The following is a 22,403-nucleotide window of genomic DNA, read 5'->3' on the forward strand; positions in this document are numbered from 1 at the left end:
GGCTGGGTGCTAGCACTGGGAAACAAGACATGAGGGTTTGGAGAGAGACACCAAAGCTGCAGCCTCACCAGAGCTGGGTGGCTGCATGAGCCCCATGTTGCAGAGTCCATAGTGGTATGGCAGAACAGGGCATATGCTGCAAATGCAGCCCACTGCCTGGCACAGCCATCCTGCAGATCCTGCCTGGGAGCAGCAGCTGTAATCCAGCACCAGCCTGCTCTGTGCTGGCCACCGGGATTTCTCACAACTCACGCTGCCACCTCCCGGCTGTGACAAACATGCTCCTTCACTGTGATACGTCTTGCAGCCCGACAGACTCCCCAGGCCGAGCCAAGGCTCAGAGGATCCCCTTCCCTAGGTGACAGCTTGCAGTTTGGAAAGGGAAGACCTTGTCCAGAGCTCACAAGCCCAGATGCACGAGTTACGTATGTTACACACGGTGTCGGTGTCTGAAGGTCAAGTTGCTTTTATTGGGTTGCTGTGTGTACTGATTGTGCTGCAGCTGCCCCCTCAGAGCAAGGAGGGGAGGAGAATTCCGTACCTGCATCCTGCTGAAGCCATAACCTCATTGCCCAGATGTCAGTCCTTCCTCAGCTACATTCCAAAGCAGATTCCACTCCTCTCAGCCGGTGGAGACTGAGGATAGTGGGAATTGTCATAGTGGTTGTCCATGTACTCCCTGTAGCACAGGGTTCTTCTCTGATGATGTGGCCAGCCACAGAAAGGAGATATCTCATGAACTCTGCCGTGGAGTTGTCAGAGGATGCAAATCGGTGCTGAGAACATAATCAGGACATACCTCCCCAGAGACAGCCAGCATGCTGAGCTAAGGTCATGGTGTGGGAGGGTCCGAGTTGCTCTGGACATCACAGGGATGAAGAATGGAGAGAGCTGATGTGCTTGAGGAGCTTAAGCAGCACAGTACCCAGCAGCTACACTCTGGAGGGTGGGGATGCAGGGATGGTGATTCTGAAAAAGAGATGGCAGCTCTGGAGATGACATCTACATCCAACAACCCTCTTCAATCCCATCTCTCTGTACTTCTGTCCAAGCTAGGGCAAACCCCTATGCTTTTCACTCAGGTCCAAATCTAATTTCCCCACCAGTGGCCATTCACTCAACCTAACTAGATCCCACACCCCCTTGGACTATGACAGCTTTGCTCCCTTTCTGCTGTCAAAGGCTGCCTGCTCCTTGACCCCTTTTCCCAAAGGACCATCCTTGTGCTAGGCTCTCCAGTGCCTCAGGCCAGCCATTCCCACATAGGGCCCTGCCCCAGAGCTGTATGAGGGTCTCAGGTCCACAGACAGGCTGTACTGTTACCACCTCTGCTCTGCGGCACAGGACAAGCCAAGAGGGGGCAGAGACTTTGGGAGTGGATTCTTTGCTTTGCACAGGCAGCCTTGGCACTGATAGGCAGGGATTCAGCTAACCCACGTGGTCTAGAAAATGGGCTGTGCTTCAGCCTGACATGTTAAGGAGCACACATACACTCTGCTACCTTTGGGAGGCACTGGGGGGTAAAGCAATGACCCTGGGCTGGGCTGTCAGCACCACCTCCCCACGACTGGCTTCGATCATTATGTTCTGCAGTGTGTTTTCCAGCAGCAGCTCCACGAGGTTCCCAACAGCTGGCTGCCTAGAAGGACAGAAGCACAGCAGAGGACAGCTATCAGAAAGCAGATAAGGCAGGTTGCTTGCTGTGACTCCTGCCAGGAATCATCAGGCACAGCAGTGGAGCACACACTGTTTCCTACACGCTGAGACCAATGAACCAAAGACTTGAACAATGGGTTGCTGACCCTTGTCCCAGAACTGTCACCAGCTGGTGTCAGGCCCTGACCTTAGACAAAGCTTGGTGACTACAGTTTTACTGGTTTCTCCCTCCAAGCTGTGCTGTAGCTGCTATTAGTGAATAATGCTTGAAGCTTGTAGCAGTGTACAAAGGAACAGCCACAACAAACAAAAGGTGGTGAAATACTGCCGTGAAAATAAAAGGTAAGGTAAGCACATACTGCACCCCAATGTCTAATATGGCCTAGAGTGCCTGAGAGTAAACATCATTCACTAGCAGCCTCCTGGCACTGCCCACAGCTCAACCCCAGACACAACAAACCATCTCTCCCCACAACCACATTTGGGAGAGGGTGGCTAGGTGGGCTAGCATTGATTTCCACCCAGACAACACATAATACACCCGCAGAAATGCTGCAGGGCTGGAGGAGAAATGGATTTCTGGCCAGGCAGTGTGCTACCATGGCTCTCTTGACTGTGCAGCTCTTGGCTTTTACGTGTGAGCTCCTCCTCACCTACTTATTATCTCCTTTACCCTCAACTGCTTATGGTGAAAAGTCTCGCTAGACTCCGGCAAATCACTGGGAGAGGCTTCCTGACTCATATTTCTCCCCTCTCCATCCTTCTCATGGTCAAGATTTGTGGAAGCAGAGACCCTGGAGGGGATCGTGGAGCCCTGTCTACTGTCCTGGAGTTCTGCTGATTTTGCAGAGTGGAACTGGGTGAAATATGGAATAGGCTCATCTTCGATTTTTCTCACTGACTTCTGGAAGTGGCCATTCTCCAAGAGGCTTCTAGGAAGAGGAAAATAAATGATAAGTTTCAGCAAATTGACTATCTGCATGACCCAGAGGATTATTACAAGACACCACAAGGCAGAGGAAATCACTGGCTGATGTCAGTGTTTAGTCTGTACCTTCTTGCTCTCTGGGCCTAAGGGAAGCAGCAAGAGGGCTTGAGCCAGTGAAACTACCTCTGTTTCCCCTGTGCTGGTTCTTTGAACAGCTCACAAATCAAATAGGTGTACCCCAATGCAGCCTGTTTCTAAGATCACAGTAGGTAGAGTTCCTTGGTTCCTGGGAACTCTGGAAAAATGGGCTCAGCCCCCCTGGCTGGGGAGGAAGCCCCTGCCTTGGCTGTCACTCCAAGATCTGAGCTCACAGTCCCCAAGACAGCTTTTAGCAGGGGGATACCCCCATTCTGGCAACAAGAGTGCACAGATTCCTCCAGGGTTAACAGAGGGTTGACCATGCTACAATCATTCTCTGGAAGACAGGGGCTCCAGACCAGGTGAGGGTGAAGGAGCACACACCTGATGACACCTGCGAGTATGTCAGTCACCACCTCCAGCTCTTTTTTGGAAGCAGCAGCCAGGGCCAGCCGTTCGCACTCCGTGTCTGTCCTATTTCTGTGCCCACTCCCATCCACCAATTTGCTGTCTGAGGGCTTGGCGCTGTAAGGGCTGAGAAAGGAGGAGTTGTTCCATCAGTGGCAGCACTACAGAACCAAACTCTCAAAGACCAGCACCCTGCTAGCACTGCAGAAGCATGTCAGGCAAGCAGTGCAGGCAAGCAGGGGAGGGGTGGGAGCTGTTGTATTTCTGACAGGAGCAGGGACGCTGTCATGAAAGAGGAACACTGAGCTCTGACAGTTGAGGTGGGGAGAGAAACAGGTCATGTCAGCTAATGCTGGGGAAAGCAAGACACCTCTTAATACTGAGGCACAGAGAGGAGCAGAGCAGAGCACCAAGTTCAGTGCATATCAGAGCATGGGGCAGCCCTGGCTCAGATGAAGTAGCCAATCCAAAAAACTCTATCTCTTACCGGGACAAGAAGTATCTGGGAAAATCCAAGGCAAAGTTGCTGAGAAAGTCCTCAATAGCAAAGGACCTGGCTGACACATCAAGGTGTAAGGACAAGGGCGTGGGAGGCTCTGGTTTGACCCACACCTGGCTGGCATCTTTGTCCGATGGCAGCCTCCTCTCAGTGTATCCAGGTGGCTGACTGGGTGGAGGCTGGCTTTTAATAGGGGGTAATGTCTGTTGGAGAGAAAGAAATGGCAGGCATATCGTTGGTCCTTTGGCCACAAGTAGGCTGGTGTAGGTTTGAGCACAGGCATGAGAGCTGAAAGCCCAGCAAGCAGAGCCACCAGATCCTGGGTGTCAAAATGATCTTAGCACCGCAGTACTGATAACAGGCAGGAGCAGCCATAATGGAAGTCAGGTCTGTTCCCTTCTCAGTGACCAGTGTGCCAGCCCCAAGTGTCAACAGGGTTTCAGGGTCTCCCTAAGGTACTTGGGGCTGTTGTTCTCCAATCCATCACCATGGAAGCTCTTGCAAGCACACTGGCAGTGCTGCAGGAGAAGCGATGTACATGGATGGAATCCGTGGGGAAACTGTCCTCCCCCAGACCTGAAGGGAAACCAGGAACTGACCCCAGTCACACTACATGGGCCAACTTGGGGTTGCATTAGCAGCAGTCAGATTGGGGGAAGCTCCTTAGAGCAGTAGCCAGGATGCCTGGGCCAGAAGAACACCACAGAGATCCGGAGAAGTCCTCAGGCATTGCAGGACTTCAATGATCATTGAGACATGGCTGTCCTGCCTCTCAGAATGAGGCTAGGGGCCTGCACTTCTCCTTACACAGACACAGCAGGCTCCAAATTATCACTAGAGGTTAAAACACTAGAGGACTAAAAGACAATGTTTGTTATCTTTCTGTAGTTCATCCAGTGAATGCTTTGACCTGCATCACTGATCACACCAAACAGCACAGAGAAAACAGTCTAAGCTAGAGTTGCCCTGAGCTGATTCCTTCACACAGAACAGTGCAAGGCATGCAAAGGTGCTCATGGGGTCTCAGAAGCACTGCTACAGCCTCACTGCAGTGACATTCCTGAGATAACAAGCTGCATCTCCTTGTTGCCTCAGTCCTCTCAGACCCAGCCTCCCCTCAGCTCCCCCAAATCTTTCCACATCTTGGGTTAGCTTTGAGCCCTGTCATTCCCACAGCACATCCTGCTGATGGCTATAGGCACTGCTGGCTCTTCCTTGGGGCCCAGGTAGCTCTGCAGAGCACTCACTGGGACCTTGTTTCACACCTTCCCACCACTGCTGGAAAAGCTGTCTGCACCACGTTCTGCCAGGGTCCTGCTGCTTTCTGCTGTGGCACACATTCCATTGTGGGCCCAAAATGCAACCAGTACAGACACCAATTGCCCTGTCTGTGTGCATTTTTTCTGCTTATTTGAAACCTTTCCCCCTTTCTCCAGTCATGGGTGCACATTTGATGCCAATTTCAGTTCCCGTTCACCTCAGCTGGAAAGTTACTGGCCAGAGAACACAGCCAGACAGTGGGATTCTTCTGCCTCCTCCAAACAGTCTGTCTCCCAAAGCCTTGAAGCTACAAATCCTGCTGTGCTCTCTGTCCAGACTCCCACACTGTGATATCCAGCATTTGCCTCTTTTCTAAAGCAGTCAGTTTGATTCTACCACGAGTGAGACAGGCTTGACTTACCTTGTATTTCCTTATCACAGGTGAGGATTTTGAAAGATATTCTGTTTCAGCAGAATCTGATAACCTCTGAAAAATAAAATATTAAATAAAAAAAAGGGAAGAAGAATTACCACGTGGGGAAGATATAGAGAAGAACAAAAGCTTATGATCTTTTTTAAACTTTGTGCCAGCTGAGAGTCAATGATCTCATCCTCCATTCTTCACTCAGACCACATTCTTACTGCTAGCCACACATTTCTCTCCAGTGTTTATTCATGGTTAAAAATCCAACCATTGGTTTCCAGAGCCACTGGCTTTGTTTTTCCAAAGGCTTTTCATGCACTTCCAAATTTCAGATGGTCACTAGAAATTTCAGAGTTTGTAAGATGATTCTTGGCTAGAAAACAAGATCTCATTTTCCTCTAACCACAGATCAGCTTTGAGGTCTTTAACAAATCAGAGTCTCATGTCCTCTTAACAACTGCCTAGGTTTTCCTAAAGAATGTTTCTTGTCAACACTGGCTGCTGTTCCTTAAGCCAAGCTAAGCTGGTGCAAGGTTTTGAGAGCACTTACCACTGAGGGAGATGTTAGCTTCTTCTTGGTGTCAAGGTCCTTCTCTGTGATGGTGAATTCCACAGCCTGCCGTTCCTTCTCCTTTTCCCACTCGTGCAGGTCCCTCTCATACTGAACCAGGGACTCCTGGATGTACACCTAGGAAACAAACCATAACTGAAGGGAGCAGGGCTAGAAAAGAGCTGCAAATAACAGTCTGTGGCTCAAGTCCATGCCTGTTTCTCCCCTTCAGGAGGTCCTAGGAAAAAATCCACTTGCTTTCCATGTATTCCAGTGGCAGGAAGAGGAAAAAACAGTGGTATTTTAAGTCTGAGACAGAGAAGATATATTTTCTTGAAAAAAAAACCTGGGAAGTGTTGAGGAGGATATTACTGTTGGTCTGTGCCCCCAGTAATATTAAAGCAGCAAGACTTGTTTTTTACAGATATCAAGTCTTTGGCATCCACTGAAAGGCATTCCCATTCAAACCATCACTTCTAGCAGCTGGGCTCCCCTCACAGATCCATACATTGCACAATTACACTTCATCTAGTGAGCCACACAGACAGAAAGATGCTTAAACCATCAGGAAGGATGAAGCTAGGTGTTTTCAGGAGTGAGAAGTGTGTGAGAAGGATTGTTTCAGCTGGAAGCAGCAGGCAGCTGACTGCTGGGGTCAGCCATTTGGGAATCACAATAACATGCCCAGGCCATGGTAATACACAGATACCTCTTGGGTCTCACCTCACACGCCAGATTTATTCTGCAGAAGTAGGGATTCCTTGTAGGTTGCAGTGTGATGAAGCAAGGGATACTCTCTCCAGGCTGCACAACTCCTGAATTTGGAGCAATCTCCAACACCTGGGTGAAGGGCAGGAGGAGGAAAAAAAATTAAATAAAAAAAGAAAAAACCCCAGAGGAGCTATTTCACTGTCCTGGGACCTTCCTGTGTGCTTTCTCTTCGCAGGGAACACACCTCTCCTCAGAGATATGTGGCATGAGAGAGATGCAGTTGATACATTCTAACAACAAACACGGCTTTTGCTGGCAGAGTCCTGAGGTTTGTTATCACATTTTGTAGTTCCAGCTTCATATAACCTCACCAAAGTCTTTGGATTTCCCTTCTGGATTCCTGTTGTTCCATCTGTCCTAAGCATTGCCTTTACATTTCCTTTCATCACCCAGTAGAAAGCCAATTCCCTAGAACTGAGTGCCTTGTTGAAAATGGAGCTGTAAGGTCCTTTCACGGCACAACAGAGATGGACAGGAAGGCTGTAGATCAAAGAGGACTCACCATTTCTTTAGCATTTATCTGCCAGTTAAACACCACTGCCTTGCTCTTCGAGATATTGTTGAGAAAGACAAGTCGACCAGCTTTGGTGCAGTCTGGGATATTTCCAAGGCAAATCCTGCTATGGGACAAGGTGGCTGCCTGCAGGAAGCAAGGAGAAATCAGAAGGAACAGCAGGGAAGGAAGATGGGACCTGATCATACAGTCATCTCCAAGTCATACTCATCTCTAAGTCCAGCAATGCACAGATAATAACAGGTATCTTTAGGAAATTGAGAGAGTGTAACAATTCTCTCAATTTGGCTCTGGTTACAGTGGCATTACATCAGAAGGCCAGCTGGATTGCAGTGGGATTGAGTGAGCAATGAATAAGACATAACACTGGTGCTGGACAGGAGAGCATCTCAGGAGCACAGAGGACCAGTAACATCCCAGTTCTCTGTGCAGCACTTGCAATCCAGGCCTTTTCCTACTTCAGCTGAGAAACATGAGGTGTGTGCTTGTGCAAAATCCCTATCAACCTGACTGTGAGCTTTAGGAAACCAATCCCTAATACACCTTGGCACTAGTATGCTACTAGTTTGTCCTGTTCTCCAGGCACAATGCAATCTCTAATTAAGTACAGTTATCATTAGAGAAAGCAACTTCATTTCAGACAACAGAGCCTTGCAGAATGCCATCTTCATTGTCAGACTGAGGCAGTTTTCAATCATCTTCTCTTTGCTCTTCTCAGGATTGCAATTGCCCTGCTGGAAGCAGAAAAGCAGGGGGAGCTGTGGCTGGCTCCAAGGAAGGCATGCTAATGTCACACAGGTTGAATCCTTTACCTGCCAGGAGAAAGCTGCTGCTGCTGCTGTGTAATGCTCATTCACCGTGCTTGGATCTGTGGGTGAGTTTAACAACAGATTGTCCAGGCTGGCAGGCCAGCTCCAGCCAGGCCAGCCAAGCTCCTGCTGAGCCAGCAGCAGGTCAGACCAGTGCATTCCTCTGCATGTGCCTGAATAGGTGTCCATTCTGCAGTCAGCATTCAGGTTATGAATCACCTGAGTTTGGCTGGGAAATGGTGGCAGCCAAGCCCTGACAGAGCATGGCAGGAGTATAATGGTCTTTTTGAGAATGATTTAGGAAAGAAAAAGGTGTAGCTGCACAGAAGAAAGGCAGCTCTGATGGGAGGTAACTTCTAAGAAAAAATTACATGAACAAATCCAAACCCTTTTTTGTTCTAATGGCTATGGAAGTGACAAGCTGGAAAGAAGACACCTTTCAGCATCCATGAGTTAAGCTCTAGATCACCTGCTGGAAGGGAAATGTCTTGTTCTGTCTCATGGCAAATGAACTCTCCTGCAACACAGACAACTGCAAGATGGGGCCACTTGTATATTTCAGTCTCTCACACATTTCTGGACTGATCATATTGCTCATATCCCACACTTGGACTTACCTGCCCAGGCACAGTTAGCCTGGCAGAACCTGGAATGACTGCAGAAGAAAAAAAATTTCTGGATGTGGCAGCCTCTTCTACATCATTGGGATTGTAGCCTACTCCCTGGAAAGTAATCTGGGTCGAGTCACCCTCCAGGATCTGGATGAGAACATCAACCTGCCTCGGACAAGATAAAAGTTTTAAGTCCAGAGTCATATTTGGGAGAGATGTGCAATAAGCTAGCATACTTGCTAATGGACTGGTCTAAATACACCCCATGCACGGATAAAGACAAATCCAGTCTCTTTTGCTCTTTCAGGCCTTGGCCTTTCCTGCTAGCCCAGGAAAGCTGGTTAAATAGTCAATTAGCCAGTTACAGTATGAGATGGACAGAGTCTTGGAGCAAAGGTTGGAGTTTTAAAGTTTAATTTATTTATTTATCCATGCATCCACCACAGACTGAAGCAACAAGTAGTGCAAGAGCTCTGGCCTTGCCTGCCTGCTGCAGCCCAGGACAGAGGTCTTTGGGAAGGCTGTTTTCAGAAGTTTGCAGCAGTATACACTGCAGTGATAGAAGACACTGACTTCAGTCTCTTCGGTGGGAATTTTTGGAGGCCAACAATGAACCATAAATCTGAACAGATACTACTGATATCCCCAGTTACTGTTTGCTACTTGAAAAATAAAAACTGGGATGACTGGTTGTGGAAGATATCTCTTCTTGGGAAGAAAAAACATATGAGACAAATTTATCTGCTCCATTTCCAGACCAGACCAGCCACTTATTTGCTCTCACGACTCTGCTACTTGGAGGCATAGAGCTCAATTCAGCTGCAGCATTACATTGCCACCACCTGTAAGAAACCTAAAGAATTTTAGGTCAATAGCAGAATCTGTTTCTTTCAGTCATGAGGAGGCTCTTACCGTGTATGTTTTAGCTTCCAGTGGTGAGAAGATCCACCCAATGTGCCCTGATTCACCAGGGGGGATTTCTCCTCTAGGAGTTAGGCAGGCAAACACAGGATGCTGAAAATTCTCCTCCTGTGTCTTCATAAGGTTGTCCAGCTGAACCTCAAATGTCACGGGCATGGAGCCACCATTGTAGAGTTTATAAATCTGAAGTGAAGTCAGAAAGAGCAGTGCTTTTTATACCAAGTACAAGTTAAACTAGTTAATGCTTCCCCAGGGGGCGCTGATAAGCATTAATACTTAATTAATCAGCTTATCTCCGAAGAATGAGAAGACCTTATAGTGTCAAGATTTAACACCAGGGCTCTGATAGGCAGCTGTGCTGAATGTTTATCACCACACATGTACATTGATAAGCAAAGTGCCTTTCCAAATGGTGTCCTGTCAATTCACACTAGGGGAAAATTCATACAGATTAGCTGAAGGGATCATTGTAAAGCGGATTACGTAAAATGCAAAAACACTTCTATTAAAGTGCTCTTAATTCAATTCAGACTTGTTCATTTCCCAAGTAAATTAGGCAGAACATAAACAAAGCTGCCTTTTCCCTGAATAAGCATTTAAGGAAGTAAAATTAATTTACTAAAAAACTAATTAGGGTTTATTTCCAGAGTACTTGGAGCAGCTAGGCAAGTTTTCACTCAGATACAATGCAAGAGAATAAGTGAACAGCCCAACACACCTCATAAGCATTCTGATTACAGAGTGAACACCAAATCTTGTCAAACTGCAGATGGTGAGAAGTACTTTCCCAGGAGCTATTTCCAAACTCTGCCTAGAGCTATCCTCAGAGTTCTCCTGTGAGGCTTCACTACAGAGGCCATTCCATTTTCTGAGAGTTGCCTCAGACACTGCCTGTCCTTGGGACACAGCAGTGTAGCTCCTTCCCTACACTTCTGCTGGCTTTGGCTCCAGGACGCTCACCTGTGTGGGGGGCTGGGAGCGTCCCACAGCGACGGGTGCAAAGACGTGCTTGGTGGATGCAAAATGGACGTAGCGCTGGTCGCGCTCCACTGTCACACCACTGAAGGTCAGCTACAGTGGAGAGAAAGGCAGTCACTTCCCCACAGAGCCTTGGTCCCATCACTAACAAGGACTAACATCTGCACAAGGACTCTAAAGTACTTTGCAAATGGAAGGCCACACAGTTACAAACTTTGATTGGTAATACGAGGATAGTGTGTCCTAAGACAAAAATCAAGGAGATGGAGAATCTGCTCCAGATTTTCTCTTAAAGGTTCTCTTCTTTTATCAGAAAGACTTCTCTCTCTGCTATGCCAGCATCAGTGCTTCTATGTGCAAGTGTATGGTGGAAATTCTCTATGAATGAAAGTGTCTGGACTGCACATAGGAGAGTGTGCAGCCATCACAGCCAAACACTTTGGAAAGACAGGATTTAGGTAAGTAATGGCCTCGTCTTGGAAAGGATCATCTGCATGTACTCTAGAGTGTTCCAAGAATGTGTCTAGCAGCCCAAAAGCTAGAAGCAAGTCCAAAAGCAAGAAGATTCCAGCTGAACTTTTAGTGACCAAGTGATAATCAACAGTATCCTGTTGGCAAAGCAGCAACCAGGCACTCCAGGCAAAGCGGAGAGATTACAGAGCTATTTCACAGAAAGATTTTACATTCACATAGGCTCCTGCATTTTGAGAAAACCACAATCAGGTTGAAGATGCACTGATGATGCACTGTTTTCTGCAGGATCGCTCCCAATTACCCCTGAGCTGTCTGCTTTGGGGTAGAGGCTGCAAAGCAGTCACCTAGCAATGTCTCTGCATGGGCCAACAGGAACCAAGTTGCTGCAATTCACAGTAATTAAGCCTGAAGCATGGCTATTTTTCAAATAGATGTGTAAAAGACAGAAAAAATATTTGCAAAGATAGACACCTGCAGGAGATACTGTATCAGTCACTTTAAAAAAAGCAGAGAATGACAACTCCTTTTAAAAAAAAACATTTCAGTTCAGATCTATAAACAAAATGCAGAGTGAAAAAGAACTAGAAATACAAGGTTAGCAAAGTCTCACATGGGATCTTTTCAAAGCACTACATGAGTATTCAGCCTCCTGAGAACCACAGCTTGCCAGATGAAGTGAAAGTAGGAGAAAGACAAAAGCTTTGCTTTCAAACTTCAAAAGAAAAAGGGTCAGGAACCTCCCTGAGCTTTGGGAGTGAAAGATCTATTTATAGAACTTTGATCAAAAACCCATCTTGCATTCCAACAGACCAGAACTGCTCAGGAAAAACTGTCATCAGTTTCCATTTGACACAGGATATGACATTTAGAGGATTATCAGTTAAAGAGAGACAAATGGAGAAAAGTGAAGACTTGCTGCAATCAATTCTCCTTCTAGAGTGCATAGACTTCATCCCACAGTGAAGACTTAAGATCATAAGAGGGACGCCAGGGGATGCCAGATTCCCCAGGGAGGAGAGCTGCCTGGAGAACACGAGCTGCAGGTGATAACATCTCACAATACCAAACTAGCAGCTATGAAGTGAAGTGCAAACACTTGCAGTTTATAAAACCTGTGTGCTCAGGGATTCTCCTTGGGATCCAGCCCTTCTCTCCAGGGAGTTCTGTGAACCAGCCTACCTCAGCCTGCAACACATGAGCTGGATGGGCTTTTCCTACTAAAACTGCTGGGGGCTGCAAATTCTGCCTGGCCAAACAATCTCCGAGCTCTGAGAACAAGCAGTCTTACAGATGAAGAGACAAAGGAGAATCTGTGAAAGCATTAGGCAGTGGGAGGCCTTGTTTCCCTGCTGCACAAGGAATTGGAAACGCAGAAGTCCTACAGATGTCTTCTCCTACAGCCAGAAAAAATTGCCAATGGGAAATCAGTTTGGATTATTCAGAGTACCTATAAATCATCAGAGGACTAAAAATTGGCCACTGAATGGGGAAGGAATAACAGAAAAAGAAGCTTCTCCTGAAAATTAAGTTGGGGAAACAGAGGAACAGGAGGTCAGATCTATCCATGTAGGTAAAGTCATCATGGAAGTGATTTTAAACCCAAAGGAAAAACAGGCATTGGCTTGCAGGTGGCTAACCACACAGCTATGAAGCCAAATAATTTGGAATTTGACAGAGTAATCAAGCAATACCCCAGCCCAATGGGCTCCTCCTCTGCTTATTGCTTTCGGAATTTTCCAAAGCTTAACTTTTGGGGTGACACTACAGCATTTGCTTAACATTAACATATGCTTAAGTTAGCATATGCTCTGTACATTTCACCAGAATCACAGGTGAGGATTTGCTCAGCCCTGGAATGGAAGTATATTTAGGGCAGTTTCTGCCCCAGGAGCTGGAAACTCTGTGCACTTCATGCCGTGACTGCAAGGAAAGCAGGCCCACAGCTCAGTCCCTCAGCTGCCCTCCTTGCACAAGAAGTATTTCCCATTCCTACTTTCTGATATCAGCAGTTCAGTACTGACACTGCATCTCTGCAGGCTGCAACCACCTGCACTGCTCCATGTCTCTGCACTGGCTTCTACAGCTCCTATTGCCAGAGCTCAAAGGCACCATGAGATCATTTCATCCCCAAGCTATCCCACGCTTTTCTAGCTCTTTCTGCAGGGACAGCAAGACAGAGGGTGGTGGCCTCTGGTAGCCACCAAAGCCACTGGCCATATGGCAAGAGAGGATGTGTGCCCTATAGGCTGCTGGTGCTCCAAAGCCTCTTCCCTCACTGGCCAACTCTTCCCCACAGTCACTCTCAGGATTGTGCCAGGCAGGCAGAGCACAGGGAGCCTGTCCAAGGGCTTTGAGGGAAGGCACAGTTAAGCCACTGTTTGAACAGCTTGGTCAAAGGGTTGGATTTTCAGCTGACAACAGTCCTGAAAGAAAAGAAAAATAAAAGAGATATGTGAACACAATGGTCTCATAGGAAACTTCAGAGACAGACAGGAAGGCTCAGCCGGGCATGAGCGGTGCCTGGCAGAGCACAAGGTGACTTTGACTCTAACTGACAGTTTGAGAGAGGGAGAGAGAGAAATTAGTTCCAAGCCTGAGGAGATGCTCAGGGAAAACACACCACAGATCAGCTCTGAGATGCTTTAGAAAGCAGTCGAGCAGGAAGAATGAGTAAGAATCTCCTCTATCATTGGTAGGAGAAATAAGTGGGTGGACAAAGGCTGCAGCCAACCAGGAACCCAGGGACTATCTTGTGGGCTTGGGGAAGGAGCTGACCCTGTAACCCCAGAGGTGGAGGATGCTCTGCCACCCTGTGCATTCCCAAACTACCATCACAGAAGGTGATGGTGGCGTATTTGGAGAAAAGCATATTCCGGGGGGGTTGTAGAGTATGGAAGGTTGATGAGATCGAGAGATTCAGGAAAGCTGCATGAGAGAGAAGCAGGATGGGCTGCAGATCTGAACTCCAGGAACGGCATGGAACAACTCACAGTGAGGCAGATGAAATGAGGGGAGGCATGCACAAGAATCCTGACCATAAGTTACATCAGAGTGTGGAAAATATGCAGGGACTGTAAAACATGGAAAGGCGGTTTTGGACTTGGAGTTGTCTTGAAGGAAGAAGCAATTCTGCACTAACACCATTAATAAAATACAAAGGTAAATAATAAATAAATAAATAAATAATAGTGCTCTGATGAAGAATCCAGCAGATGCAACATCCAAGGGTCATTCTGCCAGTGCACTGCCCACATCACTCTGTGCTGGAAGCACAAGTTTGTCAGAACATTGTTTTTATGTCTCTGCTTGGCCCTCTCTTACTGCCTGGCTAGTGCAAATTCCAGGGGAAGGCCACAGCCCCCTGTACACTATGCAGATTCTGGGAAAAACATCTATTAATTCAGTTCCTACCTGCTGTTGCTCAGCAAATGGAAGGAAGGGACACCTGCTATCTTACCAGAATCTCACGGCCATAGGAAATCTTCAGCAGGACAGGGAGGCGATCATTGCCAATGAAATCATGTCTAGCAGTGAAAGAGGAGAGAGAGGAAAACAGTAGAAATCAACCTGGTGCCCAGGAAAACAGAGTCAGAGTCACACAGAACATTAGAGACAATTCACTTCCCAGCTAAAGAGTCACTGCTGCGTAAGGGCCGCGGGGAGGTGGGGGAACCCAGAGGGTGTTTGGGTGGAAATGAGTGATACAATGTGGATTTTAGTCATACACCTATTCAGGGACCCAAGTTTTTAGGCCAACAAAATGCCAGAACTTCTCAGATATGGTTTGCTATGAAGAGGGGAAGCATTGAGCTTTCTTCATACCTTCTACAGGCACCCAAGGGCTAGCAGTTCTAGCTGATGACAAAAAAATAAAAAAGAATATCATTACATAATCAAAAGTGCAGGAAGTTCAGCATTATTCATCTCCTCAACTGTCAGGTCAAGGCAGTGTCCCCAGCATATCCCACTAAATGCCTTTTGCTCTGTAGTGTTAAGGGACATTAAAACATTCTCCTGAGGAAGACCAGCTCTGTGGGGTCCAGAAACTGGACATGTTCAGGAATTTTTACTTGCCCAGCCTCTACTGAGGAACATATGATGAGGAAGGAAAATGTGGCATGGAAACTCAGGAGACTGATGGCATGTGTTGTTCTGGCACACAGCATGAGGCTCTGAAGAACAGGTGCTTGTCATCACCTGTGTGAGAGCTGGACAGATTCCTCCTGCCCTGGAAGAAGTGTTCCTGACTTGGGGGAAACACTGAAGAGCTGGTTATCCTGAATTCTCATCTGATGCAGCTCCTGGGGGGTAAAGTCAACATCTTCTGCCCAGCGCTCTATGTCCATCTTCTGATCAGAAGGAAACAAGAAGGCCCTAGGGAACCAATCAGCTGGTCAGCAACGAGGATATGCAACTTCCCCAGGGCTGTGGTCACATATTCAATCCATATGGGCTTAGCCCACCTGGTGGCCACATTACTTTTCATCAGGTCTGATCTGTATCTCCCTGATTGCTTTTCCAGCCTGACTCATCAACAGACCTCAGCTGCAGCTGTACCTACAAAACCCACCCCATTAACCTGCAAATTTCTCACAGCCCTTTGAGCACTTCCAGACCCCCAAAAAGAAGGCTGAGCTCCAGTGAGCACTGCTTACCAGTCCACAGGTACCACACCCTTGTTCTCCAGCAGAAGCATCACACAGGTAGGCGGTGAGTCTACTGGGGCAGACCCAAAGTCAAAATCCAGCAGGAGAGGGGTATACACTGGAGGGATCAAGCATGTGCTGGTCACAGGAGAGAAAGAAGATATTAAACTCAAATAGGAGGAAGGGTCATCAGGGCATGACAGGGGAAAGGTCATTCCACACTGGCTGTCTTCCTCATAATTCTTGTCTGACCTTATGTTCTTGACCCTTTTGAGAGAAAGGACACTGGGCATAAGGCAGACCTGATTTTCTTTTCAAAATCTTTTATGTATGTCTAATGAAAGTGAGTGACATAACAGAGTCCTGCTTAGCCTGAAGTCTCTCTTTAGTTCCTCAGTATCAGGAAGTCACTGACATACTGGAGCAGGCCCAATGGAGGGCCACTAAAATGGCTGAGAGCTGGAGCCAAGCTGGGTGGAGCTCTGAGCAACTTGGTCTAGTGGAAGGCATCCCTGCCCATGGCAGAAGTGTTGGAATTAGATGATCTTTAAGGTCCCTTCCAATCCAAACCATTCTGTGATTACAAGGATGGACAAAAGCACCTGGACTTGTTCAGCCTTATGAAGCGATGGGTCAGGGATGGCAACTGCACAAGTTGCAATACAAGATATTCTGATGAGATACTAAGGAAAGGGTTTTCACCATGGAAATGGTTAAACAGGAGCTCAGACAAGCTGTGGTTTCTCCATTCTCAGACATATTCAGCACTGAATATTCAGATATTTAGAACTGAATGAGGTCTGGGGCAACCTGATCTATATGTCCCTGCTTTGCTACATCAGAGACTTTTGGAGGTTATTGCAATTAAATTATTCTCTGTTTCTGTGGCTCCTTTCAAGGGAGCTTAAGCAGAAAAGTGGAAGTGAGCAACTGCCTGCATTAGTTAGGATGGAAAAACAGGGTGCCAGGCAGCAAGGAGCTACAACACATGCCAATAAGCCACAGCATCTCTGGCTCATGCAAGGGACTCAACGATCCACTGAGCCATTTCCTCATCTCACCTGTGCCTTGTGGGGACTTTGTAGGTGAGCTCGCCAGGAGTTGGGTCTAGCTCCAAGTATTCATTCAGTGTGTCCAAGGAGAAGAGCCTCCAGATGTGCATCTTGGTGTTACGCCTGGCAGTCCCTGTTGTACAAGCGTCTGTGATGCGCAGAGTTGGGTAGACACCTGTTGCTACAACGCGGCACAGGAACTCCTCCTTCTCTTTTACACTTGCAAGACCTGTAGCTTGGGGGAGAAAGAAACACCAAAAAGTAGTCATGTACCATTAAGGGGCTGCTGCCTGGGTCATTTTGACTGCAGCAAAGAGGAAGGAGGCCCTACCAAGAACAATGAAAGAATGGGCATTGTACATAGTCTTTTGTTTGGCAGCTTCTCAAAACCCCTAAACCACTGACTTCTAGTTGTACCTTGTCTTCTGCATTTAGACATCATCAGAAGACTATGAATGTGATCCTTTTCAACAGTGCATTTACACAATTTAGTTTTGCACTATGTGAGAAAAACTTTTTTTGATTTAAATCTACAGTCTACACATTTTATGAAGTTCCCCTTGTTTTCACACTGAAAAATCATAAACAGTTACTTATATCTTGTGTTCCCTTTTCATTCAAATGACGTTACATTTTTCACCTTCCAAGCTGAAAACTCCTTGTCTTGCCAGTCTCTTCTTTTACAAACACTGTCCCCCATCTCTGAGCACCCCAAAACATCCATCTCACCTTTGGGTGCACAAATATCATATCTGATTTTCCAGGTGTATTGCAGCCGACGGGCTGGCCTTACTTTTATTCTGACAGAAGCTTTTGATCTTGCAGGAATTGTTCCTCTGGAATGTTCCAGCTCTAGAGCTGTAGGATACAAGAGGTGGTATGAGCTCTTGGCATTACTGTCTCTTACACCATATGTTGTGGCACACAGATCCCTAAGTCTACCAGCACTCCAGCCACTGCCACCCCTTGCCTAATAGTTAGGATTAGCTTCAAGTGCTGAATTTGGGATTCCCAGACTACAACTGTAGGCAGCTTACTGGGACTACCCAGATTGCCTCTGGCCAGCAAAGAGCAGGGAGTTTCCCAGCTGGAGGTCCCTAGATAGGCAACTAAGAGCTGGCAACATTTCTTCTGGGAAGGTCCTTTATTTAACTTCCTCCTCTGCTGGGAAATTGTATCTTATTTCAAGGTCCAGATTGGTCTAACTTCAATTGTCAGACTCTGGATTATGCTTTTTCCAGCAAGATAGAAAAGTCATGTCCTATACAAAGGGGCAGACAACTTAAGGTTTGAGAGAATCAGTGCAAGCCAACCAGCAAGCAGTCCAACCTCCAGGTTAATTCTAGATTGGTTTTGGAGAAAAGAGGGGAAAACTAAGGTCCTGTCCCATGTTAATTCCTTTACGGTACCCAGTAGATCGCTGCGGACCTCCTCAGGATTGTGGGGCCCTGTGAAGAGTTGCTCCACACTGAGAATGTAATTCACAGTACAGATCCCATCATTTAGCAGTACAATGCTGTAGCTTTTTTGATCACCAACTAGAACATTTCCAAGGTCCAGATAGTCCTTGTGTGCCTGGAATACAAACCCACCACGCTGAGGTCACTTTAACATGTCAAACATAGTGGTTGAGTGTAGCCACCACTTATCTCATCACATGCTGATCCCTTGGCACATGCCAAGTACAGTGCAGTGCAAAGGACTCCCTGCTTTGTGTAGGACCTGGCATGCCCTGGGAGATAGAATTGTTGAGGTTAAAAAAGACCTCTAAGATCACTTAGTCCAACCATTGACACTGTCAATGCCACCACTAAACCATGTCCCTGAGTACACACGTCTTTTAAATACTTCCAAGAGTGATGAGTCAACCACTTAATTGGGCAGCCCATTCCAATGAGTGATAACCCCTTTCCTGAAGAAATTTTTCTAAGCATCCAATCTAAACCTCCCCTGATGCAATTTAAAGTGATTTACTCTTGCCTTATTGCTTATTACTCAGGAGAAGAGACCAACACCCACTTTGCTACAAACTCCTTTCAGGTAGTTGGAGCACAATAAAATGTGGAACAGGTCTATGAGGGACTCAATCCCTCCTCCAAATGCTTTCTCCTACTGTTTTTTAGGCTGTTTGCTGGGTAGGATGTAGCATATTCAGGGCTGTGAGAACACTAGCTGGCCAGCTGCACTTGGGTCAACGCTGAGAGGTTTTTGCTGGCCCTTTTGTGACTGCTTAAAGAGTGCCCCTCACTTTTGGCTAGTTGTGCACTCATACAATTTATAATGACTACATACCTTGAAGAAATTATCACCCATCAATCAACATGATTGACATTGGGCAGTGACTTTCAAAGTATTATTTTATTTACCTCTGGTTTGTTAAGAAACCTGACTAAAAATGAAAGTGGCTGCACAGACCTGCAGATAACAGGAGGAGAGCCACATGGAGGTGTACTGGCTATACCACTTTAAAAGGTCCACTACACTTAGAAATCAGACAAACAGCAAAACAAATGGAGAAGGAGAACAGACAGAATGAGAGGAGAGAACCATGATTCCCAAGGAGCCAAATGGCTTGCTTGGTTTAGTCTGGAACAGAGCAATCCCAGAGGATTTGTTAAGGTTGTATTTGAACTGGCAGGACATTTACAACATGTTGCCATTAGGCCACTAGAATGAGTATTGTCATTTAAACTGAAAACAGTGTCTGGGAATTTTGCTGTGAATCCGTATTGGCTGCCTCCAGTACAGGGAAAAGAGAAAGTCCAAGACCCCCATCCCACCCTGGTCCCCCCTCCTAGTACTCAGTGGGCCCCTGTTCCTTACCCTGATGGTGCCCAGTGCCCCTTCTCCAATGACCCGTAAGACATAATGGGCTTCTGTGGGAGACTCTGGGCTTTTCCACTTCACAGACACCACAGCTCGCAGCACATACTTGGTTTCCTTGTCAGGACTAAAAGTCCATGTCTGAGCCTGCAATCACAAGAGGGAAGGGTGCCCACAGGAGCTCCAGTCCAGAAATAAACCCAAACACCTCAACAATTGCATTTAGTCCTCTCCTCCACTGTAGCTAACCTAGTTCTTTACAGACACACCACCTCCATCTGCATCAAAGATTCACAGTGGGAATGAACATCCAGAGATTCAAAGCCAGGCTGAGGTTGTGTTGCAGAGATCAAACCACGACTTTGGTGGAATTTGAACTTACCATGGCTTCATAGGGCTGGAGGATCCCTGTAGTGGGGCTGACAGACAGGATCTTCCTGTCTGAGTGACGGATCCTCCATGTGAAAACCATGGGTAGCCTTGTGCAGTTTTTAATGGTGTACATTCGTGTAGAGGAGGTCCCTATCTGGAGAGGCTTGAAGTAGAGAATTCCATCACCTTCTAAGAGCAAATGAAGGGACTGCCCACAACTCTGGAGAACAATCTCCTGTGGAATTAAGAGAAAAAGTAACAGACATTAGCTAGAAGTCTCAGCTGCCTCTGGAGAAACCTTACAAAGATGTTGCTCCTTCCAAGAGAGAAGCAAGAAAAATTTGGATCTTAATAAGGAGAGGAAGGGCTTTAGGCTGTGCTGTCAATTTAGACCCTTAGCAGAATAAAATGTGTATTCCAAGAGATAGAAATGTAAGGAACAAGGGGCACGGAATGTTTGGCACCACAAAGGCCTTTTTTCTGCAATGTTGACTCCACATTAAATTTTTTAAATATTCTTTCATTCCTATTTCCAAAGAGAAAAATCTAAACTAACCATTAGGAGATGTAATAAGCATCCCAGTGCAAGTCACTGTGAAAAGGGAAGACTACAAGGGAACAAAACTTTGCTCAGCATTGTCCACTTCCCTCTCCTTACCTTGGTGTATGCAGGATAAGAGTTCAGCTCCAAAGACAGGACATGCTGCTGCAAGACTGTCGTAACTGGGTGAGTGTAGAGAAGGAAAATCTGGTGGCCTCCTGGAATGACGTGTCCTAAGCTGGGCTTGACCAAAACAGAGGGACATTCTTCAGTGTAGTTCACACTGAAGGTTATCAAAGAGGTGCTCGTGTTGGACAACAGCATGCTGCAGTAGGTATCAGTGTTACAAACTGCAGGAGGAAAAGTCTGGTGGAGACAAACAAAAAGAGTTGCTTTCATTTGGTTTAAAAAGCAGATTAAAGAAAAAGTTTTCACTGCATTAATTTCCAGGATCCAATAAGCACTATCCTGTGTCTATGGAGAACTTTCTAACTGCTTCCTTTCAAGGAAAGAAATTAAACCACCTAAGGGTACACAAATGATGGTCTTTTCCCTTGCCATAGTGGCCCTCATGGGACTGGTGAACCTATTTTCCATCATGCCATGCTTTATGCCCATCCAGTAAGCGAGCTGCTTGCTGGTGCCTGCAGTTTCTGCATGGACAGTGACATCCTGGGTGAAGAATTCCAGCAGACTGGAATTTGCTCCACTTCATGCACAGCAAATAAAGGCTGCATAGCCCAGATTAGCTGAAGAGATAAGAGGTTCTCAAGACTAGTCTTATGCCTTAGGATCTGACCTCCCCTAACCTCATAGGAAAAACACCTTACTGTGCTACAGAAACCGCAGGAAGAGAGAGAGAGAACCTTCCCCTTTTTCTTACAACCACTTGTCTTTCATGAGCATTCTGTTTGCCCAAGTGCATGCAGTTTTTGAGGCTCCTAGGTTCCCCTTGTTAGTGCTCATGTCCCCCTAAACAGAAAAGAAGGTGATCCCAACAGCTTTTCTCTCAGAACTACTGAGATGGTTAGTACAGCTGACATGGTGGAGGTTGGGAAGCTAATGCAGGAGAAACAGCCAACTATGGTACCACAGCAGGAGCCTCCACACCATCAGAAACCACCAAAGACACATCTCAGTGCAATGGGAGACAAAGTAAAGAATTCAGAACACTGAGTGTCTCTGCAAAGATCCAAAGGTCAATCAGTTACACACTTTGGGGACATCCAGGATGTACTGTGGAATGATGTGCTCCTGTTTTGCTTCATATGTGTGTGCTCTCAGCCTCACAGTCAGGCACCATGACGGGCAGATGGTGGCATCATCCTCAATGTTGTTGTAGTGTCTCATCACCTGCAGACACACAAGGGACAAGACGGTGTGTGCAGGAAGGGAGTGTGGCTAGGTGTTTCACAGAATCACAGACTAATCTGAGTTGGAAGAGACCAAGTGCACATACTACCTCAAGCAGCTGCTTGTTCAATGACAGCCCTGGGGCTAAGGAATTGACATTTTCAGGCAAGAAGGACTGACCAGTGCCAGATGAGAAACAGATGGCAAATGCTAAGTTTCACTTACCAGGACATTTCTGGGTGCTAAATCTCCTGTAACTGCAGACTTGTGTAACATGAATCCCATGTCACTTGGGAGAAGAGAGAAAGTGCCCTCAGCAGCTTTACTTGTGGAGGGCCTGACACAAAGACCAAGTTCTTGCCCATCACCCAGGCCAAAATAACCATTCTTGTGAAGGCTCACATCTACACTAATAGTGCAGTAATTCATAGTAATTCCTCCTTCAGTGAGGTGTACCATGCTTCATGTTTCCTAGAGGTAAGAGTAAGTGTGGCTGTACAAGTGCATGAGCTGTGACTTGTTCTGTCATTTCTCTCTCTGCAACTTCTCACTCTGCCAGGATACAGGTGAAAGAGAAACTTTAACCCAACAGTGTATCAAAGCAGTGGCCAAAAGAGTTAATAGAGGTGCTAGTTTTATAGGGTTTAAACTGAATTTTAACTCCCCTGAAATACT

General features: G+C 46.7%; 1 protein-coding gene across 5 annotated transcripts in view; it reads right to left on the reverse strand.

Annotated features, from left to right (window-relative positions):
* Positions 1 to 450: 450 nt before the first annotated feature.
* CFAP65 (cilia and flagella associated protein 65) overlaps positions 451 to 22,403 on the reverse strand; it is a 31,195-nt gene continuing 9,242 nt past the window's right edge. For 3 of the 5 annotated variants that reach the window (XM_063161916.1, XM_063161912.1, XM_063161915.1), the window contains 22 exons: positions 21,591 to 21,728; positions 20,493 to 20,741; positions 19,845 to 20,069; positions 19,463 to 19,609; positions 18,049 to 18,214; positions 17,369 to 17,497; positions 16,649 to 16,874; positions 15,597 to 15,725; positions 15,139 to 15,315; positions 14,399 to 14,465; positions 10,450 to 10,560; positions 9,481 to 9,672; positions 8,575 to 8,733; positions 7,137 to 7,274; positions 6,587 to 6,703; positions 5,864 to 6,001; positions 5,311 to 5,376; positions 3,618 to 3,832; positions 3,107 to 3,256; positions 2,310 to 2,588; positions 1,502 to 1,639; positions 451 to 969 (listed from right to left, as the gene is read on the reverse strand). In XM_063161916.1, coding sequence (XP_063017986.1) covers positions 933 to 969; positions 1,502 to 1,639; positions 2,310 to 2,588; positions 3,107 to 3,256; positions 3,618 to 3,832; positions 5,311 to 5,376; positions 5,864 to 6,001; positions 6,587 to 6,703; positions 7,137 to 7,274; positions 8,575 to 8,733; positions 9,481 to 9,672; positions 10,450 to 10,560; positions 14,399 to 14,465; positions 15,139 to 15,315; positions 15,597 to 15,725; positions 16,649 to 16,874; positions 17,369 to 17,497; positions 18,049 to 18,214; positions 19,463 to 19,609; positions 19,845 to 20,069; positions 20,493 to 20,741; positions 21,591 to 21,728 — 3,393 coding nt within the window. In that variant the 3' untranslated portion in view covers positions 451 to 932. Of the gene's footprint in view, positions 970 to 1,491; positions 1,640 to 2,309; positions 2,589 to 3,106; positions 3,257 to 3,617; positions 3,833 to 5,310; positions 5,377 to 5,863; positions 6,002 to 6,586; positions 6,704 to 7,136; positions 7,275 to 8,574; positions 8,734 to 9,480; positions 9,673 to 10,449; positions 10,561 to 14,398; positions 14,466 to 15,138; positions 15,316 to 15,596; positions 15,726 to 16,648; positions 16,875 to 17,368; positions 17,498 to 18,048; positions 18,215 to 19,462; positions 19,610 to 19,844; positions 20,070 to 20,492; positions 20,742 to 21,590; positions 21,729 to 22,403 lie in introns of all 5 variants that reach the window. The other 2 variants (XM_063161913.1, XM_063161914.1) reach the window with 2 other exon arrangements.

Source organism: Melospiza melodia, chromosome 8, assembly GCF_035770615.1.
Source record: "Melospiza melodia melodia isolate bMelMel2 chromosome 8, bMelMel2.pri, whole genome shotgun sequence".
NCBI classification, from domain to species: Eukaryota; Metazoa; Chordata; class Aves; order Passeriformes; family Passerellidae; genus Melospiza; species Melospiza melodia.